Source organism: Felis catus, chromosome X, assembly GCF_018350175.1.
Source record: "Felis catus isolate Fca126 chromosome X, F.catus_Fca126_mat1.0, whole genome shotgun sequence".
Taxonomy (NCBI): Eukaryota; Metazoa; Chordata; class Mammalia; order Carnivora; family Felidae; genus Felis; species Felis catus.
The window spans coordinates 12887168-12910289 of NC_058386.1; the positions used below are offsets into that span (position 1 = coordinate 12887168).

A 23122-nucleotide genomic window follows, 5' to 3' on the forward strand; every position below is an offset into this window, starting at 1 on the left:
AACCACACATCCCTACATACCTCCCCATCCCCCTATACACACAGTGCCCCAACTTCCTGGACTTCTAAAAAACAGCTGAACTGCTCTGCACAATAAATTAAGAGAAAACCAGAGTCGGGGCGCCTGGGTGGCTTAGTCGGTTAAGCGTCAGACTTCGGCTCAGGTCATGATCTTGCAGTTCGTGGGTTCAAGCCCCACTTCGGGCTCTGTGCTGACAGCTTGGAGCCTGGAGCCTGCTTTGGATTCTGTGTCTCCCTCTCTCTCTGCCCTTCCCCCACTGGCACTCTGTTTCTCTCCCTCTCAGAAATAAACATTAAAAAAAGAAAAAAAGAGAAAATCAGAGTTTCTGGATATCCCCTAAGAGGAGGTGGTAGGGGGCCTGGGAAAAGGAAGAACAGAGAAGAGATGAAAAGAGTCTTATAAGAGAGAAGCTGAGAGTCTTAACAGGAGCCCAGGAGGCAAAGAAGAGGGCTTTTACAGGGATTTTAATGGGAGGAGCAACAAGCATATAATCATGAGGCAATTTTATTTTTGTCTCTTATTAGCCCAGTGGTTCTCAACAGCCGATTTTGCCCCCCAGGGGACACTTGGCAAGGTCTGGAGACATTTTTGGTTGTCACAAGGAATGGAGGTGCTACTGACATCTAGTGGGTAGAGACCAGGGATGCTGCTAATATCCTACAATGCACAGGACCCTCCCCACAGCAAACAATGATTGAGTCAGAATGTCAGTAGTGCTGAGGTCGAAAAACTTTTATTCACCTTTTAAATTTGTTTAGCAGGGTTGCTTCTTCCTCTGGCCCGTATGAAAATAACTCTATGAATTTTCAAGTTGCTCTCAGGAAATGCAAGCAGTCTTAGTCTACCACTAGAAATGTCCATTTACTTGTGTAAGCAATGCTCCAAATTTGCTGTCAAGTTGAACTATTCACCCAGCAGTGGTAGAACTATACTAGATGATGTTTTTGGTTTCCCCTTACATTAACATTCTATAGAACATGAAATTCATTTGAAAGTGTACTGATTCCTAACCCACCCCAGAACAAAACACTGATTAAATCTCAGTTACTATCTTCTTTGTTGTTGTCATTGTTGTTTTGGATTTTGCCTCTTTTAGTGAGAGAGTGTTGCAGAGTGGTAAAAAGTTTAGACAGTAGAGAACACTGCCTGGATTTGAATCTGTAGGAACCAAGGCCAACTCACCCCAAGACCAGCCACTTTGGCCTGAGCATTATTTTGAGTTAAAAGCAATCCAAACCCAGCAGATTCGGGGAAAGGTCTTTATCTCCCTCTCAACTGCCTGCAGGGACCAGAAGAGAGCTATTAACAGAGATTCTTCTTTACCTAAGAAACTTATCTGTAAAATAGGGCACCTCGGTTTTCCAAATATCTCTTTTCACCTTCCCACTAACGGTCTTTCTTTTGTATCCTCAGATCTCTACCCCTCTCCTGAGCACATATAAGCCTCAAGTTACTTGACTGTCTTTGGAATTTTCATGTCTATACGGATTCCTGTACTTATGCTATTAAATTTCATTTTTTCCTGTTAATCTGTTGCATATTAATTTGATTCTAAGTTCAGCTAGAAGGATCTTGAAGGGCAGAGGAAATTCTTCCTCCCCAACAAATCCCAGCTCTGCCACTATCGACTTTAACCTCTTGAGGCCTCTCATTTATAAAATGGGATGATAATAACCCTACCTCATAAAGTTACTGTTAAGATTAAATGAGTGAAATATATTTTTTCAAGAGGAAAGTTGGTATTTTAGTATCTTGTTTTATGGATTTCTGATCTAACAGTGATTAGCTTAGACCAGAGGACATATTATCTATATTTCTATGAAATTCTCTCAAATTCCACCACATTATCCTGCACATAGTTAGTAGAGAAATTTAATATTTAATGATTCGAGTTCAGTACAATTACCTTCGGATGATAAAATTCCAAGAAAATAGAAAAATAAAAAATATGTCTTCCTAGCCTCTTCACTTTCATCTTTTATATGGAAGAAATTGAAAAGTTCCCAGAAATTTTGTAACTATTACTGGAAGTAAATACTAATAATAAAATGTCACATCATTGATGAAAAAAATAATTCACATAAAGATTATAAAGTACATAGCCAAAAATGTGATTGTTCTTAAAACCTTCAAAATCACTGGTTCCAGATTCTTAATGAAAGTTAGAAAATGAAAGTATATATGGAAAGGCCCATGGACAGGAGGTCTATGGTCATCCCCTATTTTGGAAGTTTCCAAGGATGACTTTGCGTCATCACTGAATGGATGACCAAGAAGCAATAGATTTGTGTGTTTTTTTCAGTCAGAGAGATGCGTTTGTAGTAAATTCCACCAAGGAGAAAGGACCCATTATGGAAGCAAAAACATCTTCCTCTAAATTGACATTTGCCCCTTTGCTCACTGCTATTTTCCATATTTATATGTGAGTGATAAGGTCTGGTAATGGCAAAACCACTTATCTAGCACCATATCTTCAAAACACATTATGTAATTATTCCATTTTGAATTATTGTTGATTCTAAGAAAAGTACTTCTCTCATTTCTCAGCAACTGAAATAAGCCTGCTCAATGTTTAATTTTATCCATTTTCACCTAAATGGGGTACTGAAAATCAGACAGAAAGGGGTTCTCAGTCCTGTGGAATTTGGGAAATCTCCTCTCCAAAATATAGTCCCATTAACCCTTGAGCTGAGTGTATCATGAGGAAAGACTTCTCGAAGTAGGGAGCTGAAAGGTAGCAAATTGCCCTCTGAACACTCTGGAGGCCTAGAACAAGTTAAAGAAGGAGGCATATGCTTTTGTCTCAAAAAGATAAGCAGGAGCCATGAAGGCCATGACAGAGCCATGAGTGTTATAAGCCCTTTCTTCCCAACTGCATTATCACCTCTTAGTCCTCACAGAAACATTCTCACTTCTCCTGACCAATGGAGGCAGCTACGGACCTCCTGTCTCCTCCTCACTCTTCTCCTGTTCTTCTGATACAAGACTCATTTCCCTCTCTCAGTGAATTTGCTCCAAGCTTCCTCTTCCCATCAAATATCCAGCTACCTAATGTTTTTAGATTCATTTTATGTCACTTATTATTTACTAACCTTGCAGCAACCACCTGTAGGGGAGCAGAATTTGCTACCCCAAAATATGTTTCCTTGACATAAGGATTATTTTAGGCTTATTATTTTTAAGAAACTGCAAACACAGGAGAAGCTCTGAAAACTGAGTAGAAGTTATCCTTTTGTAAGAGCTATTTACATTACACCTGCGATTACAGATAGAGTCAGCTAACAAGCATCTTTTTTTTTTTTTTTTAATTGTAGAGAGAGGGCAGAGGGAAAGAGAGCATCTTAAGCAGGCTCCATGCTTAATGCAGAGCCTGACACAGGGCTTGATCTCATGATCCTGGGATCATGACTGGAACCAAACTCAAGAATCAGACACTCAACCAACTGAGCCACCCAGGCACCCCATAAGCATCTTATTTTAATATGCAACAACCATAACAAGCAGTTTAGCAAACAATGTATGTCCCTTTCCTCTTGTTGTGTTTTAGTTTAGTCCAGATCACTTTTAACAAACAAGTGGTTAAGATCAGGTGCACTGAAGAAACTGCATTTTTGCTGGGGGCTGAATTGGAAATGAGGAGAGGAGAGATAAATTAATGGTCCAAGTCTTTAGGGGAAGCCAGGTCTAGGTGAGACTGAGCAGGAAAGGGGGTGGGAATACCATTTACTGATCACATCACATGCTTTAGAAATGGCAGGCCCTGTTCTGATGTTTTCAATTTCATTATCTCATGTAATCATCAAAACAACACTATGTAATAGAAAAGTAGGTAAAAGGAGCATCCCCGTATCATGAATAATGAAACCAAGTCTTAGAGAGGTTAATTAATGACTGAAGGTCCTAGAATCATATGTAAATTCAAAGTAAGATTCAAACTCAGGGCTTTCTAACTCATAGCACATGTTCTTTCCTCAATGCTAGCCTGCCTGTCAAACAGAAATTATCAAAGCTATACCCAAAAAACCCTGTCAAGACTAATAAACAAATTCAGCAAAATTGTAAGATACAAAATCAGCTGTATTTCCATATGCTAGCAACTAATAATTCAAAAAGGAAATAAAAAAACAATCTCATTTATAATGGCACTAAGAAGAATAAAATATTTACAAATAAACTTAATCAAGGAGATGAAAGACTTGTCCACTAAAAACTTTAAAATAATAATGAAAGGATTTAAAGCAGACAGAAATAAATGGAAAGACATCTCGTGTTCATGGATTGAGGAAAAAATTAATACTGTTAAAATGTCCACACTACCCACACTGATCTATAGATTCAATGCAATCCCTATCCAAATCTCAATGGCATTTTTCACAGTAACAGAAAACACAATACAAAAATTCATATGAAACCACAAAAGACCCCAAATATTCAAAGCAATCTTGAGAAAGAAGAACAAAGCTGAAGGCATCACACTTCCTCATTTCAAAATATTTCAAAGCAACAGTAATCAGAAACAGTATGGGCAGAAAAACAAACACATAAACCAATGGAACAGGATATGGAGAGTCCAGAAATAAACCCATGCATATATGATCAACTGATTTTAGACAAGGGTGCCAAGAACACATAGAAGATAAATGGTATTTCAATTAAATTTTTTTTTTTCGTTTATTTATTTTTGGGACAGAGAGAGACAGAGCATGAACGGGGGAGGGGCAGAGAGAGAGGGAGACACAGAATTGGAAACAGGCTCCAGGCTCTGAGCCATCAGCCCAGAGCCCGACGCGGGGCTCGAACTCACGGACCGCGAGATCGTGACCTGGCTGAAGTCGGATGCTTAACCGACTGCGCCACCCAGGCGCCCCGATAAATGGTATTTCGATAAATGGTATTTCGGAAAACTGGATATCCAAATGCAAAAGATTGAAATTGTACCCTTAAGCCATATGCATATGCAAAAATCAACTTAAAATGAATTAAGATTCAAACATAAGACCTGAAACCATAAAACTAGAAGAAAATATAGGGGAAAAGCTTCTTGACATTGGCCTTGGCAATGATTCAGATAGGATACTAAAGGGATTCTGACACCCAATTCCAGTGTGTGTGAGGTGATATCCCCCACAAAAGCAAACAATTCTTTGGACATCAGCTGCGTGTCCTACAATTCAACACAATTCTGACACAATCTCTCCAGAGGTGGCACCGAGTCCCACAGGTCAGGGGCTCAGTCCTACAAAATTGACTTCAGATGCCAGTCGCAAGCCCAGGTTATTGCCTGTGCTTCTGACCAACTGGCTATAGATCGAAGGTTCCAACGACCCCCTCCAACTGAGGATGCCAACTGCAAGTCTAGGTTGTCACCTGTACTCCTGAACAACTGGTTATGAACCCTATGACCCGACTCCCCATCCTCAGATTTAACTAATTTGTTACAGTGGCTCACAGAACTCAGAGAAACATTTTAGTTACTAGATTACTGGTTTACTCTAAAAGGGTATAGCTCAGAAATAGTCAGATGGAAAAGATCCATAGGGAAAGGTATGGGGAAAGAGCATGGAGCTTCCATGCCCTCTCCAGGTGTGCCATGCTCCCCATTATCCACACATTCACCAACCTGGAAGCTCTCCAAATCCCATCCTTCTGGGTTTTATGGAGGTTTCATTACATAGGCACAATTGATTGAATCACTGGCCACTGGCTATCAATTAAACCTCCAGGCCCTCTCCCCACTTAGGAGGTCAAGGGGATGCCCCATCCTGAGGTGCAGTCCAAAGGTCACCTCGTTAACATTACAAAAGAACTCTTGTTGCCATCATTCCTTAGGCAATTCCATGGGTTTGGGGAGCTTTGAGCCAGGAACTGTGGTTGAACAGCCAATAAATATATGAGAAATGTGTATTTTGGTCATCTGGATGACCAAATGTATATTTGTTATAAATCACAATATTGCAGACACCTAAAAGCACAGGCAACAAAAGGAAAAAGAACAAATGTGATTGCATTTAAGTAAAAACTTTCTGTACAGCAAAGAAACCGATCAACAAAATGAAAAGGCAACATTCAGAATGGGAGAAAATACTTGTAAACCATATATCTGATAACGGGTTAGTATTCAAAATGTATTAAAAATGCCTACAACAGGAAAAATAAATCCAATTTTAAAATGGGCAAAGGAACTAAATACATATTTCCCCAAAGAATATGTACAAATGAAAAAGAAAAAATAAAAAAAGAATACATACAAATGGCCAGTATACGAAAAGCTGCTCAACATCACTAATTATCAGGGAAATGCAAATCAAAATGACAATGAGATACCACCTCATACCTGTTAAGGTGGCTATTATCAAAAATATTTATATGTAACAAGCGCTGGTGAGCATATGGAGGAAAGGGAACCCTTGTACGCTGTTGGGAATGTAAATTAGAATAGTAGCTATGGAATAATTCCTCAAAAAATTAAAAATAGAACTACCATATGATCTACCAATCCCACTTCTGGTATATATTAAAGGAAATAAGGTTCCTATCTCAAAACGCTACCTGCACTCCCATGCTCGCTGAAGTATTGTTCACAATAGCCATGATACAGAAGCAACCTAAATGTCTGCTGATGGGTGAACGGATAAAGAAAATGTGCTATATACAAACAATGGAATATTATTTAGCCTTTAAAAAGAAGAAAATCTTGCCATCCGCCGGAATATGGATGAACCTGGAGGATATGATAAGTGAATTAGGCAGACACAGAAGGAAAAATAATACATGATCTCCCCTACGCAAGGAATCTAGTCAAACTCATAGAAGCAGAAAGTAGAGTGGTGGTTGGCAGCCGCTCAAGGGAAGGATAAATGCAGAGGTATTCGTGAAAGGACACAAAGTCTCAGGTGCACAAGATGAAACAGTCCTACAGATCTACAGTGCAGCACAGTGCCTGTGGTTTTTGTTCCGTTTTGTTTTATGGGGACATGAAAGTGCTTTATTACCAGAAGTTCACAAATGTGTGGTCAGCACACACCAGTGAGAATTCCAGGTCTTGGGGAGGGTGGAGGAGAAGGGGTGCCCAGGACTCAGAGCTAGGGACAGGGACAGAGCCCTCGGCCTACTCTCCTCACAGCTTCACGATGGGAGGGTTGGGGGAGACGGAGACCTGGCGGACTGGTGTGCGGCCCAGCTGTGGGTTTGAGAGAAAGACCGCATAGCTCATAAAACATTGTCCTCTTTCATTTTTCACTTTTCCCTGCGCGACTGGGATGCCTGTCCAGCCCTTGGACACGTGGGCATCCCCTGCCCCATGAGGTCTCCGCCTTCCCCTCCCAGTGGGGCCGTTTGTGACAGGGAGAGGACCAGGGTCTGGGGAGCTGGAGTGGGTGGGGACAGATAGGAGGCCTTTGGAGGCCCTGGGGTCTGGGAAGGTCCCTGCTCCTCACACCCCCCTTTCCTGGGTAAGGATTTTTGCTGAAAGGGCCCAAGGAAATGTTGGTGGGAATAACCCCAGAGGCCACAGCCCCTTCTCTGGGCAGCTTGGAGGTCACACTTGTGTAGACAGCAGCAGAGCCAGATGGTCAGCTTCTGGGCCACCACACCCTCAGCAGCGTCCTCAGATCCGGATGTGGAAGGTGCTGAGGAAGTCGCGGGCCTTGGCAATCACGTCCTCAAGGTCCACAAAGTCCAGTTTACCATCCTTGTCCAGGTCGGCCTCCTCGATGATCTTGTCGCACATGAGCATCACCTCCTCGTCCAACTCCGACTGGGTGAGCCCGGCCAGCTTCCGCTTCAGATCCTCCTTGCAGACGAAGTTGTAGGTGTTGAAGGAATAGTTTGCCTTGAGCTCCCGGAGAGCCAACTCGCAGAGCACAGAGGACATACCCACAAAGTTGCCGAAGGTGCGGTTCCCCCTGCCATCCTCAGTAAAAGCCTCTACGATCCTTTCCTTGAATGGGTCGTCCCGGAGCTCCGGCATCACGATGACGAGGCTCATCGGCACATGGACGACGGGGCTTTTCCGACAGTCCACTGGAACGGGCTGGGGGCCAGCTGGTAGAAGCGTGCAATTGCGCGTGGAGCGTGAGGATGTCCTGCTCACTGAAGAAGGTGCAGTCCCGGTAGTAGTCCAGCTGCTCCTCCGTGGAAGTGATCTGCTTGTGTTGCCCAGGCGCCAGAGCCTGAGCCCCGCCCACTGCAGACCCACCCGGCAGCCCCCCCCACCCCCCCCCACCCCCGCAGCATCGGGGGGCGGGCCCACGGCCACACCTGTAGTTTAAAAGACCGCAGCATATATTTAAAATTTTACTAAGAGGGTAAATCTTCTATTATGGGTTCTTATCACACACACACACACACACACACACACACACACACACACACTAATAAAGGGAACAAAGAGGAAACTTTTGGAAGTTATGGGTATGTTTATGGCATAGATTGTGGTGATATTTTCATGGCCATATACTTATCTCCAAACTCCTCAAGTTGTATATATTAAATACACACAGCTTTTTGTATGTCAACCATAACTTAATAAACTGGTGGTGGAAGGCGGGGGTGGTTGAGTGATCAAAGGAGCACAAAGAGACACTGGACACCTGAAGGACAAGGAAAGGAGTGGCAGAGTATGGGGGTAGTGGACACAGAAAGGAAGTGAGAGGATGCCAAAAACAAATGGTGTCTGTTGCTTTACCATTTTTCCAAGGTGTATCTTTTTTTTTTTTTAATTTTCTCATGTTTATTTATGTATTTTGAGAGAGAGACAGAGCATGAGCAGGGGAGGGGCAGAGAGATTCCCAAGCAGACTCGATTTCATGAACCCTGAGATCATGACCTGAGCTGAAATCAAGAACCTGAGACTTAACCCACTGAGCTACCCAGGTGCCCTTCCAAGGTGTATCTTAAAGCAGGAACAAGAAATAGAGTTTCTAAACTGAGATCTATGGATATATTCTCAGAAATCAGTGAAATCTTTGAAATTTCTTATTGCTGATGGGAATTCTCATTGCAATGGGAATCCTTTTTTTTTCTTTTAACATTTTCTTAGATCGAATTTATTCTTATTTAGTATAAATCGCTTTTGAAGACTTGTACATTTTGTATCTGTACTAAACAGTGATATAAACAAATCTTTAGGCTACTGAAAATAAACTTAAGAAAAATACAAAGCTCCCCATTCCCCACCCCCTCCTCAGTCCCTGGAAGCCACCATTCTATTTTCTGTCTCTACCCACTGATAATCTTTAACAGGTGCTTTAACAAGTTATGAAAACAAGAGTTTCTTCTGCAGCAAAAAATATATAGAATGGCTTCTTCGAGGACTTGTAAATAAGGAAGATAAAATAATATATATCCTCTGAGAAGTAAACTTTAACCTCAACACATAAATCTTCAATAAAGTCATGCTGAAGAGTGAGAATGCCCTCTAGGTTATGATTGGTCATCTCCTTTCTACCCTGGCTCTCTGTTCCAGCCATACTGGCCTTCTCTCTGTCTTAAATCATACCTGGCTCTTTTCCAACTCTTACTGAATGCATAAAACAATATCTGAACAAATGGTAAGGTATTCTTTGATGGAAACACTAGCTATCATAAAAAGTCATTTTCCTAAAATTAGTATATAATTCAGTAAAATATTCATTATGATCCCAACGAGAATTTTTAAGTACATATAAAGTCCATGTAAGTCCAAACACCCAATCCAATAAAATTATTAAAGAGAAGATTACAGTATATTTGGGAGGGCTTATCTTAGATATTAAACATACTATAAAACCACTACCATCGAAATACTATAGTTTGGCACAGAAATGTTCAAATAGGGGTGCCTGGGTGGCTCAATTGGTTGAACGCCCAACTCTTGATTTCAGCTCAGACCATGATCCCAGGGTCATGGGATCAAGCCCCACATTGGGCTCCACTCTGAGTGTGGAGCCTACTTAAGATTTTCTCTCTCTCTCTCCCTCTGCCCCTCTCCCCTGCTCTCTCTCTCTCTCTCTAAAATTAAAACAAAATGTGCAAATAAAGCAGCAGAGTGAAGTAGCAATCCCAGAAATAGATTCCAGTAAATACATTAAAATATAGGATAAAGGCAACATTCAAATTCAAGAGGAAAAGAATAGTGTATTTGTTAAATGGTACTGGCACATCTGTCTATATAGGTTAAAGAAAATAAAATTGAATCCCTAGCTCACACCATATCCAAAACTAAATTCCAAATGGATTTAAGATTTAAATGTAAAAAACAGTAATGATAAAAACCAAACAAAAACAAAACCAAAAACAACAACAACAAAAAAATAGAGTAAAACCCACAGAATGAAATCTCCCTATTGGACATTACTGCCATTAATCTCCTCAGCAATCTCAAAAATCCTTTGGAAAGCCCTGCTGTTGACATCACCATGGCCATGGGGAGACCTTCTGTTCATCTCCATAAGATACCAGTCATCATCAGAATTCAATGCTTGGGGCGCCTGGGTGGCTCAGTCAGTTAAGTGTCCGACTTCAGCTCAGGTCATGATCTCATGGTTTGTGAGTTTGAGCTCTACATCAGACCTTGCACTGATAGCATGGCGCCTGCTTCAGATTCTCTGTCTCCTCTCTGTGCCCCTCCCCTGCTAGTGCAAGATCTCTCTCCCTCTTTCTCTCTCTCTCTCCTTCTCTCTCTCTCTCAAAAATAAACATTTAAAAATTTTTAAAAAAAGAATTAAAAGCTCGATGAGCTATTTTTAAAGGGTGATGTCTATCATGTAAAGCAGTTCTTCATTGTCTTTATATTTAATGACACTACTTCTTTGGAAGGGTGTTGCTTAGAAAGCTTTAACTTCCCCAGAGAGGGGATGTGCTGAACATTTCCAGGCAGGACGGGGACCAGCAATTCCTGAGACTACTGCAAAACATCTGATGTCCTCTCTCACACTCTCCCAAGACCTGAAGCAAAATTAGCCTGGAAAATCTTGTCTATGTCCTTCTTCCAAAAGAGCGGGATTTGTCAACTTTGCCCAGAGGGGTAGAAGAGCTCCCATTCTACACGCCCCCCCTTTGTTTTAACCAATAGATTATTAGTACACATGACACAAGCAGAGACTTGAAATTTGCTTGCATTGCCACTGCCAGGAGCCAAGCTGTCCTACATAACTGCTAACCATTTAGCTCTAGTCCCACGATGAGCCACACGGAGAATTCACCGCAGCCAACTCTCAGAACAAGAGCATAAAGCACAGCTTCCCCTGCTGAACCATGAGCAACATAAATGCCGCTAAGTTAGTATGCCACTAAGATTTTGTGATCATTCATGACAGAGCTATACCTGCCTGCTAAATACAGTTAAGATGTTTCAGTTAACATGCACAGACTTAAGGTATGGGAAAAGTTAATATTCAGAGGTTCTTGTCAGAAAAGCCCATATTGGAATTTTTCTCTTATATCTGACTCAAAAGTTGAAGAGACATGCTAGCTAGTTATATATTCAACCACAATATATGTTATTTCTTCCACGTGACTACCGCTTACAATGATAACGTGATAAATCTTTCCCAAATCTTCATTAAGACTTTAGCCCAGTAAAGCAGGGCGAGAGTAAACAGAGCATTTTAATCCCATGGGAGGAATATTATACAAGAAACACACAGCGCCATATAAGGATATTATACGAGAATACAGAGTGTCATACTTGATGAAGACCTAGGGAACCTAAGAAGTCTGAATGAGGAGGCATCTAAGTTGAGACCTGAAGGATGAAGAGCAGCTCTGAGGCTGACAAGGGCGTAGGAAAGCAGAGGTCAGTGATCAGGGGCCAACTTTGCAAGACGCAGAGATAAATGAGCATATGGCATATTGCAAGATTTGAGGTACTATCGTCCGAAGTAAAAGGAAGTGGGGAAAGGGGAATAGGAAAGTAAAAGAGAGAGAGAACAGTCCCAGATCTAATATTTCTTCTCTTTTCCTCAATATGCCTCTTCTGTGAAGGCCAGGACATTATGTATTTGGTATCTAAAGCACATTTTTTTCTTTCATGACTATTCCTTTATATGCAATCTCAAATAGGTTCTTGATCTCAGGAAAATTACTGAGGTTTATTCATACTAAAGTGTGATTGGCTGAGAAGGTTAAAAGAGCAATCACCCCAGGTATGTGCACTGCAATAAGCTGCCAAAACACTGGACTAAGAATATAATTTCAGGCATCAGCCAAATGGTGACAGATTGAGATCTGCCTTTCACCATTACATCTAGCCTTTTCTGAGAGACCGAAAGTAATCCATCCTTCCTTTTAAGATGTACAGTTGGTTCTCATTATCTCTGGCGTTATGTTCTATAAAGTAGCCATGAATACTTGAATACTGTGTTAATGAATACTGAACATTGCTCCTGGAGGTAATAAAGGATTGGGTTCCTCTAATTATAACATTTTCATCAACCAGTCAATACGTAACCTTATTTTATGTGTGCTTCTGTTTAAAGCTCCTGTTTCATGAGTTCAATGTTAATGAATCAATAATACCTACTAAATAAAGTGTCTTTAAACAGAAGCACACATATAGGAACATTAGACAGCATGTCAGCCCTATACCTGGGGGCCATTTTCAACAGCAAAATTGCCAACACAGAGCACAAAAATATGAAAACTGTACTACTAAACAAACCACAGGCGGGCACCTGGGTGGCTCAGTCGGTTGAATGTCCGACATCGGCTCAGGTCATGATCTCTTGGTTCGTGGGTTCGAGCCCCCAGATCAGGCTCTGTGCTAAGAGCTTAGAACCTGGAGCCTGTTTCAGATTCCGTGTCTCCCTCTCTCTCTCTCTGCCCCTCCCCAGCTTGCTCTCTCTCTCTCAAAAAATAAACAAAAAAAAAAAAATACAAAAAATTAAAAAAAAAAAAAACACACAGAAAGGACACTTATTCACGGTAGAAGAGCTGAAACAAAAAGGCGGAGCGTTGCCTTTTTCGACCTCAGCTGGGAATGTGTGTCAGGTAACTAAAATTTTCTGCTTCTCCGTGCATGGCTGAGAATTACCACTAAAGTCTTGCGAGTATTGATTTGGGTTTACAAATAAGATTCAGCAAGTGGTGAATTTGAAAATTGAATCTGCAAATAATGAGGATCGACTGTACAGGAACAACACATTTTTTACGCTTTCTGCCATATCCTCTGTTTACATACTGAGGAAACATTCTCTAGGACCCACATGCACAGCTCTTCCCACTTGCATTACCATGTAGTGCTGTTCCCTGCAATCCAAATCCTCTTACTACACACTGTATAAATGAGAGTCCTAGGACCTTCTCTTGGTTACATGTGGAAATTGCTTGCATTTTGTGATTGTTTATGCATGTCCACCAACACAAACAAGGCCTTATACATACTTCTTACATATGCATGTGCATTCTCAAGACGTTTAAATGACTACAATTTATTATTCTGGGACCGGAATATGTCTTTGAACACAGTGCTGTTTTCTCACTTTTAGAGATGGATAACTTGTCCCCTTTGGATAAGGAAATAGCTCATTATTCAGTCGGTATGTGCTTCAGAAATGTTGTCAGACATCATGCTGGATTGTTCTATCAACTTTTTATGCCGGGGATTAAGTTCTCCAAAATCTCCCTTTCTGTGTGGTTCTTTTGGTGCTTGTTTTTTTTTTTTTTTTTTTATTTTTTTTAACGTTTATTCATTTTTGAGAGACAGAGCGCAAGCAGGGGTGAGGCACAGAGAAGGGGAGACACAGAATCCGAAGCAGGCTCAAGGCTCCGAACTGTCAGCACAGAGCCCAACATGGGGCTCGAACTCATGAACCGCGAGATCATGACCTGAGCCAAAGTCAGACGCTTAACTGACTAAACCACCCAGGCGCCCCTCTGCATGGTTCTAAGTTAAACAAAAGGTGAGCTTGTACAAGATTTAGAAGGCAGAAGGAAGCAGCAGCCATTACGCTCTGAGGTCACAGGTGGTTAGAGGTGGTGAGACACAGATACAGGTGTGAGCACGTTCCGGCTGGTCCTCACTCTCCTCACCTCCACCCCTCCAGCTCTCTGGCCCCTGCTGACTGACAGCAATCCCAGGCCCACCACCACATAATTCTCTGCAATTTGCAGAGGCAGTGGCCACAAAGAGCCAACAGCTTGCCATGACTACTCTACCAGCTCCCATTTCTGATCTGACTCCAGACACTGGATGTGCCAAGCGCCAGGGTTTCCTTGGAAGCTCTGACTCATTCGCTGATGCCAGGGTTAGTTAGTGACCTTCCCACAACCCTTCAGCTCCCGGCTGCCACTGCCCAATGTTTGCTTCCCCAGCTCCTCTCCCACTGCCAAGATCTAATTCTTATAATAGATTTCTTCTTCCATAATACTCATCGTGGTTCTGCTACCCTGACTCATACCGTTATCTGCTTGGATTTCTCCTATTTCAGTGCCAGGCTGTAAAAAGCATGTAACAGACACTCCTGTGGACAAACTAAGCCACAGAGCTAGAACAATGATCCCTCCTGCTTGTAGAGTGCTGTTAAGAGGCCACATGGCCTCTCATGCATCATGCGGGAACTGGCTGAGTGCTCCGCGTTGCGACTCCTATTCACTGTGCCTTGAATACAGTCACTCCTTACGTTTGTATGACTCCTAGCAACCTACAAGGTGCTTTCGTGTGCGTATTCCAGGAACTACCGATACAGGAAAGACTTGGACTTGGTTTCCCCATTTTACAGATGAGGAAACTAAGAAAGGTTAAGGTCATGGGGTTAGTAAGCGGCAGAGTTAATGCTCAAACTCAAGCCTTCCAGAGGAATTTTTTTTTATTTCACTGAGGAGACTCAACCATAAAACTGAACATAAAATATTTAAGTGGGCACTTGTTGCTAATGGCTAATACTTTTAAAGCAACAAATTTTCCCTAAGACAGTTGCTCCTTCAATGATTTAATTTATGCCCTGCCATTAGCCATCTCCATTAGAAAGAAAAATTACAGACACTTCGAGCAGGGCAAATAGAACAAAACTGAACCGCAGAAAATTTTATGGGCCAAAAGAGACCTGAGTAATTTTCTAACATAGTGGTCACCTTTTGAAAATAAAGAGAGCCTTGTCTCAGACTTCCTTGCTCCTCCCAGTATGGCCCCGAGGCCAGCAGCATCGGCATCAGCTGGAAGCTTGTTAGAAATTCAGAATCTCAGGTCTTATTCCAGGCCTAGTGAACCAGAACCTCTAAGGGATGAGATCCAGGAAGCTGTGTTTTAAAACCCCTCCTTGTCTTCTTTAAGAACCACTACATTTTGAGACCCAGTGGGCCAGTTGACTTATCCAAGATCACATAATTAACTTGCAACCAATCCAACTCTTCTAATTTATAAATCCAATGTTTTTTCCATTATATCAAATAGCAAATAAATATCAACATTACCTGTCACTGCCCATTCACCATTTCCCCAGGCAGATCATAGCTGAAAGCATTTATTTTTCTATTATACCATGACTATAACAAACAAGGCCCACAAAATAGTACTTTATACAAATCTTTTTGTCTCATAAAATCCCGTAGACATCGGTTTTGAAATAAACTGTAAGGTATTCTCCTCTGGCCATAACAATCTACCGTTTACTCTCTCTTCTGTATTGACTTGTCATTTGCTTGAAGCTGATAAGTAGTTACACTTTGGTCCCCACCTTGGGGAGGTGTAATAAGAATAATCATGATGTTGGAAAAACCTTAAAGTTTCTAAACCAGAACCCCAAGTTATTCTGCTGATTCGTCTCTTTAGGAAGCCTGCACTCCCAAATGCAAAAGAGCTACTCCCACTTTATTTAAATAGCTGGCCCAGTCTTCTCCAAAGTTTTCCACACAGGCCTAAGATAACATCTGCCATGGAACTTGAAATATTTCCAGTCTTTGGGTGCTATTCTATTATTGCAAACCATTTTATAAGTTGCCCTGATCAGGTTTTTATGTTATTCCAGAGAAGGCTCACCTGGTGGCACATAGGGGAGAGATGAAATTTGTGTCAGGTGCCCCTGAACTGACCTTTATTTTGAAAGTTGGTAATTTTTTGTACCAACGGTGCTCAGAAGAGACCTCCTGGAGTGAAGCTCTGCGCAGAGCTGCCTGGAGTGTCAGAGCAAAGGACACAAGTAGGGAGTTCTCTCTTATGGAGATCCTAGTGTGCTGCTTGCTCACCAGATCGCTGTTCTTTGGAGACCCTTCTCTGAAGGAAAACACTTCACAAATAGCATCAGGAGAAAGCACGGAACAGTTGGCAAAGTAATGGCTTGAATGAAAATTCAGAAACTTTAAAGACTACCTCAGTACCTGCCCCTCCTACATCCCTATAGATCTCAGAGAATCATTAGATTTTAACCATTGCCATCTATTATTTGTGTCATTCTTCAGAATGCCAAAGTTAGGATTTCAGCATAAGTTGATTTAGTCATTTTTGTCTGGAGACTCCACAAAGCAAGACCATTTCTTTCTCTTTTTTTAATGCTTATTTATATATTTTGAGAGAGAGTGTGCGAGCAAAGGAGAGGCAGAGAGAGAGAGAGAGAGAGAGAGAGAGAATCCCAAGCAGGCTCTGCGCTGTCAGAGCAGAGCTGGACTCGCAGCTCGATCCCATGAACCGTGAGATCATGACCCGAGCTGAAATCAAGAGTTGGATGCTTAACCGACTGAGCCACCCAGATGCCCCAAGACCATTTCTGTTCCCTCACCATAATTCTTTTTATGTAACATTTTCCAACGTTGACAGTTTTCAAAAAAATATTAACAGTAGAACAAACACTTGTGTCAAACAGAGTCTTATGACTGAACAAACAAAACAGAAAAAATTACAAGCTTAATTCAGAAGCAGTAAGGCATATAAAAACGAATCTTGAAATGATATCCAAGTAAACTCCCACGTGTAATAGTTGAAAGTTTCCACTAATTAGTTTCCTGACCTTGGGTGAGTTACTCATCTTTTCTGGGGACAATAATATATCAGCCTTACTTTTATAATTTATTGTGATACAATATGATATATGCAAAATGTTCTAAACTATAGTACTATAGTACTAAATAGTACTATACCCAGAACATCTGGGTATATAGTGACTTATTAGTATAGCTCTGAAAACCATGATGTTCTCATTTATGTAACCTCAACATTAAGCTAGGGTGCACCCATGTTCTTTGGAAGAATTGGACAAATTTTACTGGTACTGCAAACTACCATTTTTTTGCTGTCACCAAAACTGAATTTATTTTAAAAGTCACATTATTATGCTTCCAAACAAGAGGATCAGAGTTCTATTTCTTTCACTCCATACCTAGCACTACCTAATAAAAACTTAAAAACATAGTAAAACCATTTTTACCTCTTTTCATTTCATGCATATATGATGGATCCAAAGGGAGACGATGCCATTCCTTGTGGGAACAGAAACCACAGTAATAAGCCTCCACGTTCATCCAGCTAGCATGTCCTGCATCTTTGGCAAGGATCTTTGGTTTATATGTACACTGATTTGCTCCTTTACTGGACACTACAAACATTAATTTATTGTAATTTTGAGTTAGAAGGAAGTGCAGTGACCATTTATATCTGTAATCCTCTCATTTCAGCACTGCAGGAACGAGGCACAGAAAAGTGATGAGACTTGCCCAAAGCAACACAGCTAGCCTCTGGCAGAGCCCAGCTCAACTAATTCTACAAACCACGAGGGGAAAGGCATGGAAAGGTACTTATTTTGGTCAGCCATACTTCTAAGTTCAGCTGTTTGTTTTTAATCAGGAATACCCTGAAGAAGGCTTAATCTCACTAGTAAGAACCTTCACAACTGGTTCTTTTTATATATACATATATTTATTTTTGAGCAAGAGAGACAAAGCACGGGTGGGGAAGGGGCAAAGGGAGAGAGGGAAACACAGAATCCGAAGCAGTCTCCAGACTCTGAGCTGTCAGCACAAAGCCCAAACCGGGGCTCGAACTCATGAACCATGAGATCATGACCTGAGCCAAAGTTGTATGCACAACGACTAAGCCACCCAGGCGCCCCAGTCACTCATGATTCCTAAAATTTTTTTTAATGTTTATTTATGAGAGAGAGAGAGAGAGAGCAGGGGAGGGGCAGAGAGAGAGAGAGAGAGAGAGAGAGAGAGAATCTCAAGCAGGCCCCACACTGTCAGTTGCAGAGCCCAATGGGGGGCTTGAACTCACAAACCGTGAGATCATGACTTGAGCCGAAATCAAGAGTCTGACGCTTAACCGAGTGAGCCACCCAGGTGCCCTGATTCTTAAACTTCTGTTGCTTAGTGCTGAGTTGCAGCACTGCCAGCTTATCTGCCAAAGGAATGCTTTTTGGCCACCTGTCTCTAGTAAAAAGCAATGCATATTTCAAAACTTTCCATTTTCCTCCTTCTTCTCAGCAGACAATTCTTTAAATCTTTTAAACCTTTAAATCCTCCAGGAAAACCTGGGAAGGGGGGCAGCAATGTTAATAGCAGATGTCCCAGGGTTCCTGGGTTGAAATCCGGACTTTGCTCTTGACTCCGTGATAGGATAATTCTTGGAGCTTTTGGCAGATTCCCTCCACATTTCCTGGCCATTCTTGAACCTTTCCTGCTTAAGTGGATGAATCTTGGTCAAAGGGAAGAGATGATATAGCAAAAGAGCATTAAAAAAAAAAGCGCTTTTCAATTTCAGAAGTTCAGGTTTTATAGCCACAGAGTCCTAGGCTTTGAAGGACTCAAGGAATGGATAAAATATAATGATTTAAGAGTGAAATTAAAAATACTCTTGGGACCTCAAAGACCTGATGTTGAGTGAAAAAATGCCAGACACAAGAGTATATACTATATGATTCCATTGATACGCAGTTCTAAATCAGGCTAAAACTAATATATACTGATAAAAATTAGGAAAGTGGTTGGGAATGGGTTGACTGGAAAGGGGCATGAGGGAAGTTTCTGGGGGTGATGAAAATGTTCCCTATCTTAATATGGGTGTGAGTGACATACTTATAAACATTGGACAAATCTTACTGAATTTCATAATTATGATCTATACATTTTAATGTGTATGCAAATTATACCCCAATAAAAAATGTTTAAATAAAACATTGAGATGTAAATAAAGAAAGAACCAGTAGGGAAGTAAATACAGCTTATGTACTGGGGATGAACATGTTCTCTGAAAGGCGGAGAGTCTCTATGTACTGTGCCTGCCCCTCTCTGAGGGACAATTAGAGGAAAGGAGAGGACAGAAACCACAAGATGAGTTTGGGGAATCTGAGAGCAAAGGTGACCTTGCCCTACTTTTCCAGGGCAGAACCTTGTAAAGTGGCAAGACTCCAGAGTAAAAAAGGCTATGTGGAATGTCTGGGCAGATGCTGCAAGAACAACAGAACATTCTCTTTGTAACCAAGAGCAGTTGAGACATGGCATTGAGAGCTAGGGCCCCTGGAAAGTCTTCATTAAAACCCACCACACTGTAAAAGATGGGTTGAATCTAAACAGAATGGCACAAAAATAGACACATAGATCAATAGAACAGAACAGAAAACCCAGAAATAAGCCCACAATTATATAGCCAATTAATCCCCAACAAAGGAATAAAGAATATACAATAGGAAAAAGACAATCTCTTCACCAAATGGTATTGGGAAAGCTGGACAGTTATATGCAAAAGAATGAAACTGGACCACTCTCATGTATCATACACAAAAATAAACTAAAAAATGGATTAAAGAATTAGATGTGAGACCTGAAACCACAAAAATCTTAGAAAACAAAACAGACAATATTTTCACTGACATTGGCTGTAGCAACATTTTTCTAGATATGTCTCCTGAAGCAAGGGAAATAAAAGCAAAAACAAACTATTGGGATGACAAATAAAAATAAAAAGTTTCTGAACAGCAAAGGAAACAATAAAACTAAAAGGCAACCTACTAAATGGAAGAAGATATTTGCAAATGACATATCTGAAAAAGAGTTAGTATCCAAAATATATAAAGAACTTATACAACTGAACACCAAAAAAAAAAAATAATAATAATCTGATTAAAAAATGGGGAGGGGCTCCTGGGTGGCTCAGTCGGTTAAATGTCCAACTCTTGATTTTGGCTCAGGTCATAATCTCATGGTTGTGAGATCAAGCTCCAGGTCAGGCTCTGAGCTGAATGCGGACCCTGCTTGGAATTTTCTCTCTTTTTCTCCCTCTCTCTTTGCCCCTCCCCCACTCATGCTCTCTCTGTCTCAAAATAAATAAATAAGACTTTTTAAAAAATTAAAAATGGGCAAAAGACATGAATAGACATTTCTCCAAAGAAGACATACTGATGGCCAACGGACGTATGAATAGATGCTCAACATCACTCATCATCAGGGAAATGAAAATCAAAACTACAAGGAGAGGTCCCCTCACACCTGTCAGAATGGCTAAAATCAAAAACACAAGAAACAATTGTTGGTGAGGATGTGGAGAAAAATGAACCCTGGTGCACTGTTGGTGGGAATGCAAACTGGTGCAGCCACTGTGGAAAATAGTATGGAGGTTCCTCAAAAAGTTAAAAATAGAACTACCTTATGATCCAGTAATTGTACTACTGGGTATTTACTTAAAAAATACAAAAACACTAATTCAAAGGGATACATGCACCCCTATATTTATGGCAGCACTATGTACAATAGCCAAATTATGGAAGCAGCCCAACCGTCCACTGATAGATGAATGCATAAAGAAGAAGTGATATGGGGCACCTGGGTGGCTCAGTCGGTTTAGCATCCGACTTCAGCTCAGGTCACGATCTCGCAGTCTGTGAGTTCGAGCCCTGCGTCGGGCTCTGGGCTGATGGCTCAGAGCCTGGAGCCTGCTTCCAGTTCTGTGTCTCCCTCTCTCTCTGCCCCTCCCCCGTTCATGCTCTGTCTCTCTCTGTCTCAAAAATAAATAAACGTTAAAAAAATTAAAAAAAAAAAGAAGTGATATGTATGTACAACGAAATATTATTCAGCCATAAAAAGGAATGAGATTTTGCCATTTGCAACATGGATGGAACTAAAAAATATGATGCTAAGTGAAATAAGTTAGTTAGAGAAAGACAAATAGTATATGATTACACTCATAGGTGGAATTTAAGAAACAAAACAAGCAACCGAAGGGGAAAGAAAAAGAGGAACAAACCAAGAAAAAGACTCTTAACTATAGAGAACAAACTGATGGTTACCAGAGGGGAGGAAGATTGGGGGATGGGTGAAATAGGTGAGGGGGATTAAAGAGTACACTGAACACGATGAACACTGAGTAATGTATAGAATTGTTGAATCTCTATATTATACACTGGAAACTAATATAACACTGTATGTTAACTACACTTGAATTAAAATTAAAAAATTTAAAAAATGGGTTGAACCTCTGCTACTTTAATTTCTTTGCTTTCTTTTTTCTCCCAATTTTCTTGCAGTAATATTGACAAAAATTATATGTACATATACACTGTAAAATGATTATCACAGTCAAACTAAGTAACATATCCATCATCTCACACAGCTCTAAAGTGTAGTTCAAGTCTGATGTTTCCTGATTTTCTGGCTGAATGATCTATCTTTCGTAGAAAGTAAAGTACTGAAGTCCTCTACAATTATTGCACTGCTGTCTATTTCTCCCTTCAGATCTGTCAGTATTTGCTTAATATATTTTGGTATGCCAAATGCTGGCTGCATATATATGTACAATTGTTACATCTTCTTGATAAACTGACCCCCTTTCATTACATAATGACCTGCTTTGTCTCGTTATAATTTTTGACTCAAGGTCTGTTTTGTCTGATATAAGTATAGCTACCCCTGCTCTCATTTGATTTCCATTTGCATGCAACATATCTTCTATCCCTCATTTCAGCCTATGTGTACCCCCATACTCACTGCAGCATTATTGACAATAGCTAAGATAGGGAAATAACCTAACCGTCCACTGATAGATGAATGGATATGGAAATTGTGGTATATATGTATACCATGGAATAAAAAATAAAACTGAGCTCATAGATACAGAGGACAGATTGGTCATTGCCAAAGGCAAGGGGCGGGGGGGGGGGTGAAATGAGTGAAGTGGGTCAAAACGTACAGACTTCCAGTTATAGGGGCACCTGAGTGGCTCAGTTGGTTAAATGGCCAACTTTGGCTCAGGTCATGATCTCACAGTCCATGAGGTTGAGCCCCACGTCAGGCTTTATGCTGACAGCTCAGAGCATTGAGTTGCTTTCGATTCTGTGTCTCCCTCTTTCTCTGCCCCTCCCCTGCTCACACTCTGTCTCTCTCTCTCAAAAATGAATAAACATTAAAAACATTTTTAAATTTTTTCTTTTTTTCAACATTTATTTATTTTTGGGACAGAGAGAGACAGAGCATGAACGGGGGAGGGGCAGAGAGAGAGGGAGACACAGAATCAGAAACAGGCTCCAGGCTCTGAGCCATCAGCCCAGAGCCCGACGCGGGGCTCGAACTCACGGACCGCGAGATCATGACCTGGCTGAAGTCGGACGCTTAACCGACTGCGCCACCCAGGCGCCCCTAAAAACATTTTTTTTAAAAAACAAATTTCCAGTTATAAAATAAATTAGGCATGGGGATATAATATACAGCATGGCTACTATAGTTAACAATACTGTACTGCACATTTGAAAGTTGCTAAAGGAATAAATGTTAAATGTTCTCATCACAAGAAAATCTGTAACCACATGTGGTGACAGATGTTAACTAGATTTATTGTGGTGATCATCTGCAATATATACAAATATTAAATCATTATGCTGTCCACCTGAAACTAATATAATGTTGTATATCAATCATACCTCAATTAAAAAAATAAAATAAAGGGTTGCCTGGGTGGCTCAGTGGGTTGAGCATCCCATTTCAGCTCAGGTCATGATCTCACAGTCCATGAGTTTGAGCCCCTCATCAGGCTCTGCGCTGACAACTTGGAGCTTAGAGCCTGCTTCGCATTCTGTGTGTGTCTTTCTCTCTGCTCCTTCCCTGCTCACATGCTCTCTCTCAAAATAAATAAATAAATAAATAAATAAATAAATAAATAAATAAATAAATAAATAAATAAATATTTTTAAAATAAAATAAAATAAAATAA

The 23122-nt window shown here is 40.9% G+C and overlaps 1 protein-coding gene across 1 annotated transcript in view; it reads right to left on the bottom strand.

The window, feature by feature from the left end:
- Positions 1–6454: 6454 nt before the first annotated feature.
- The window catches only part of LOC101086540 (calcium and integrin-binding family member 2-like), a 39050-nt gene continuing 22382 nt past the window's right edge, over positions 6455–23122 (bottom strand). The window contains 3 exon segments of the mRNA XM_045051091.1: positions 6455–8052; positions 8055–8079; positions 8082–8280. Coding sequence (XP_044907026.1) covers positions 7628–8052; positions 8055–8079; positions 8082–8280 — 649 coding nt within the window. The 3' untranslated portion in view covers positions 6455–7627.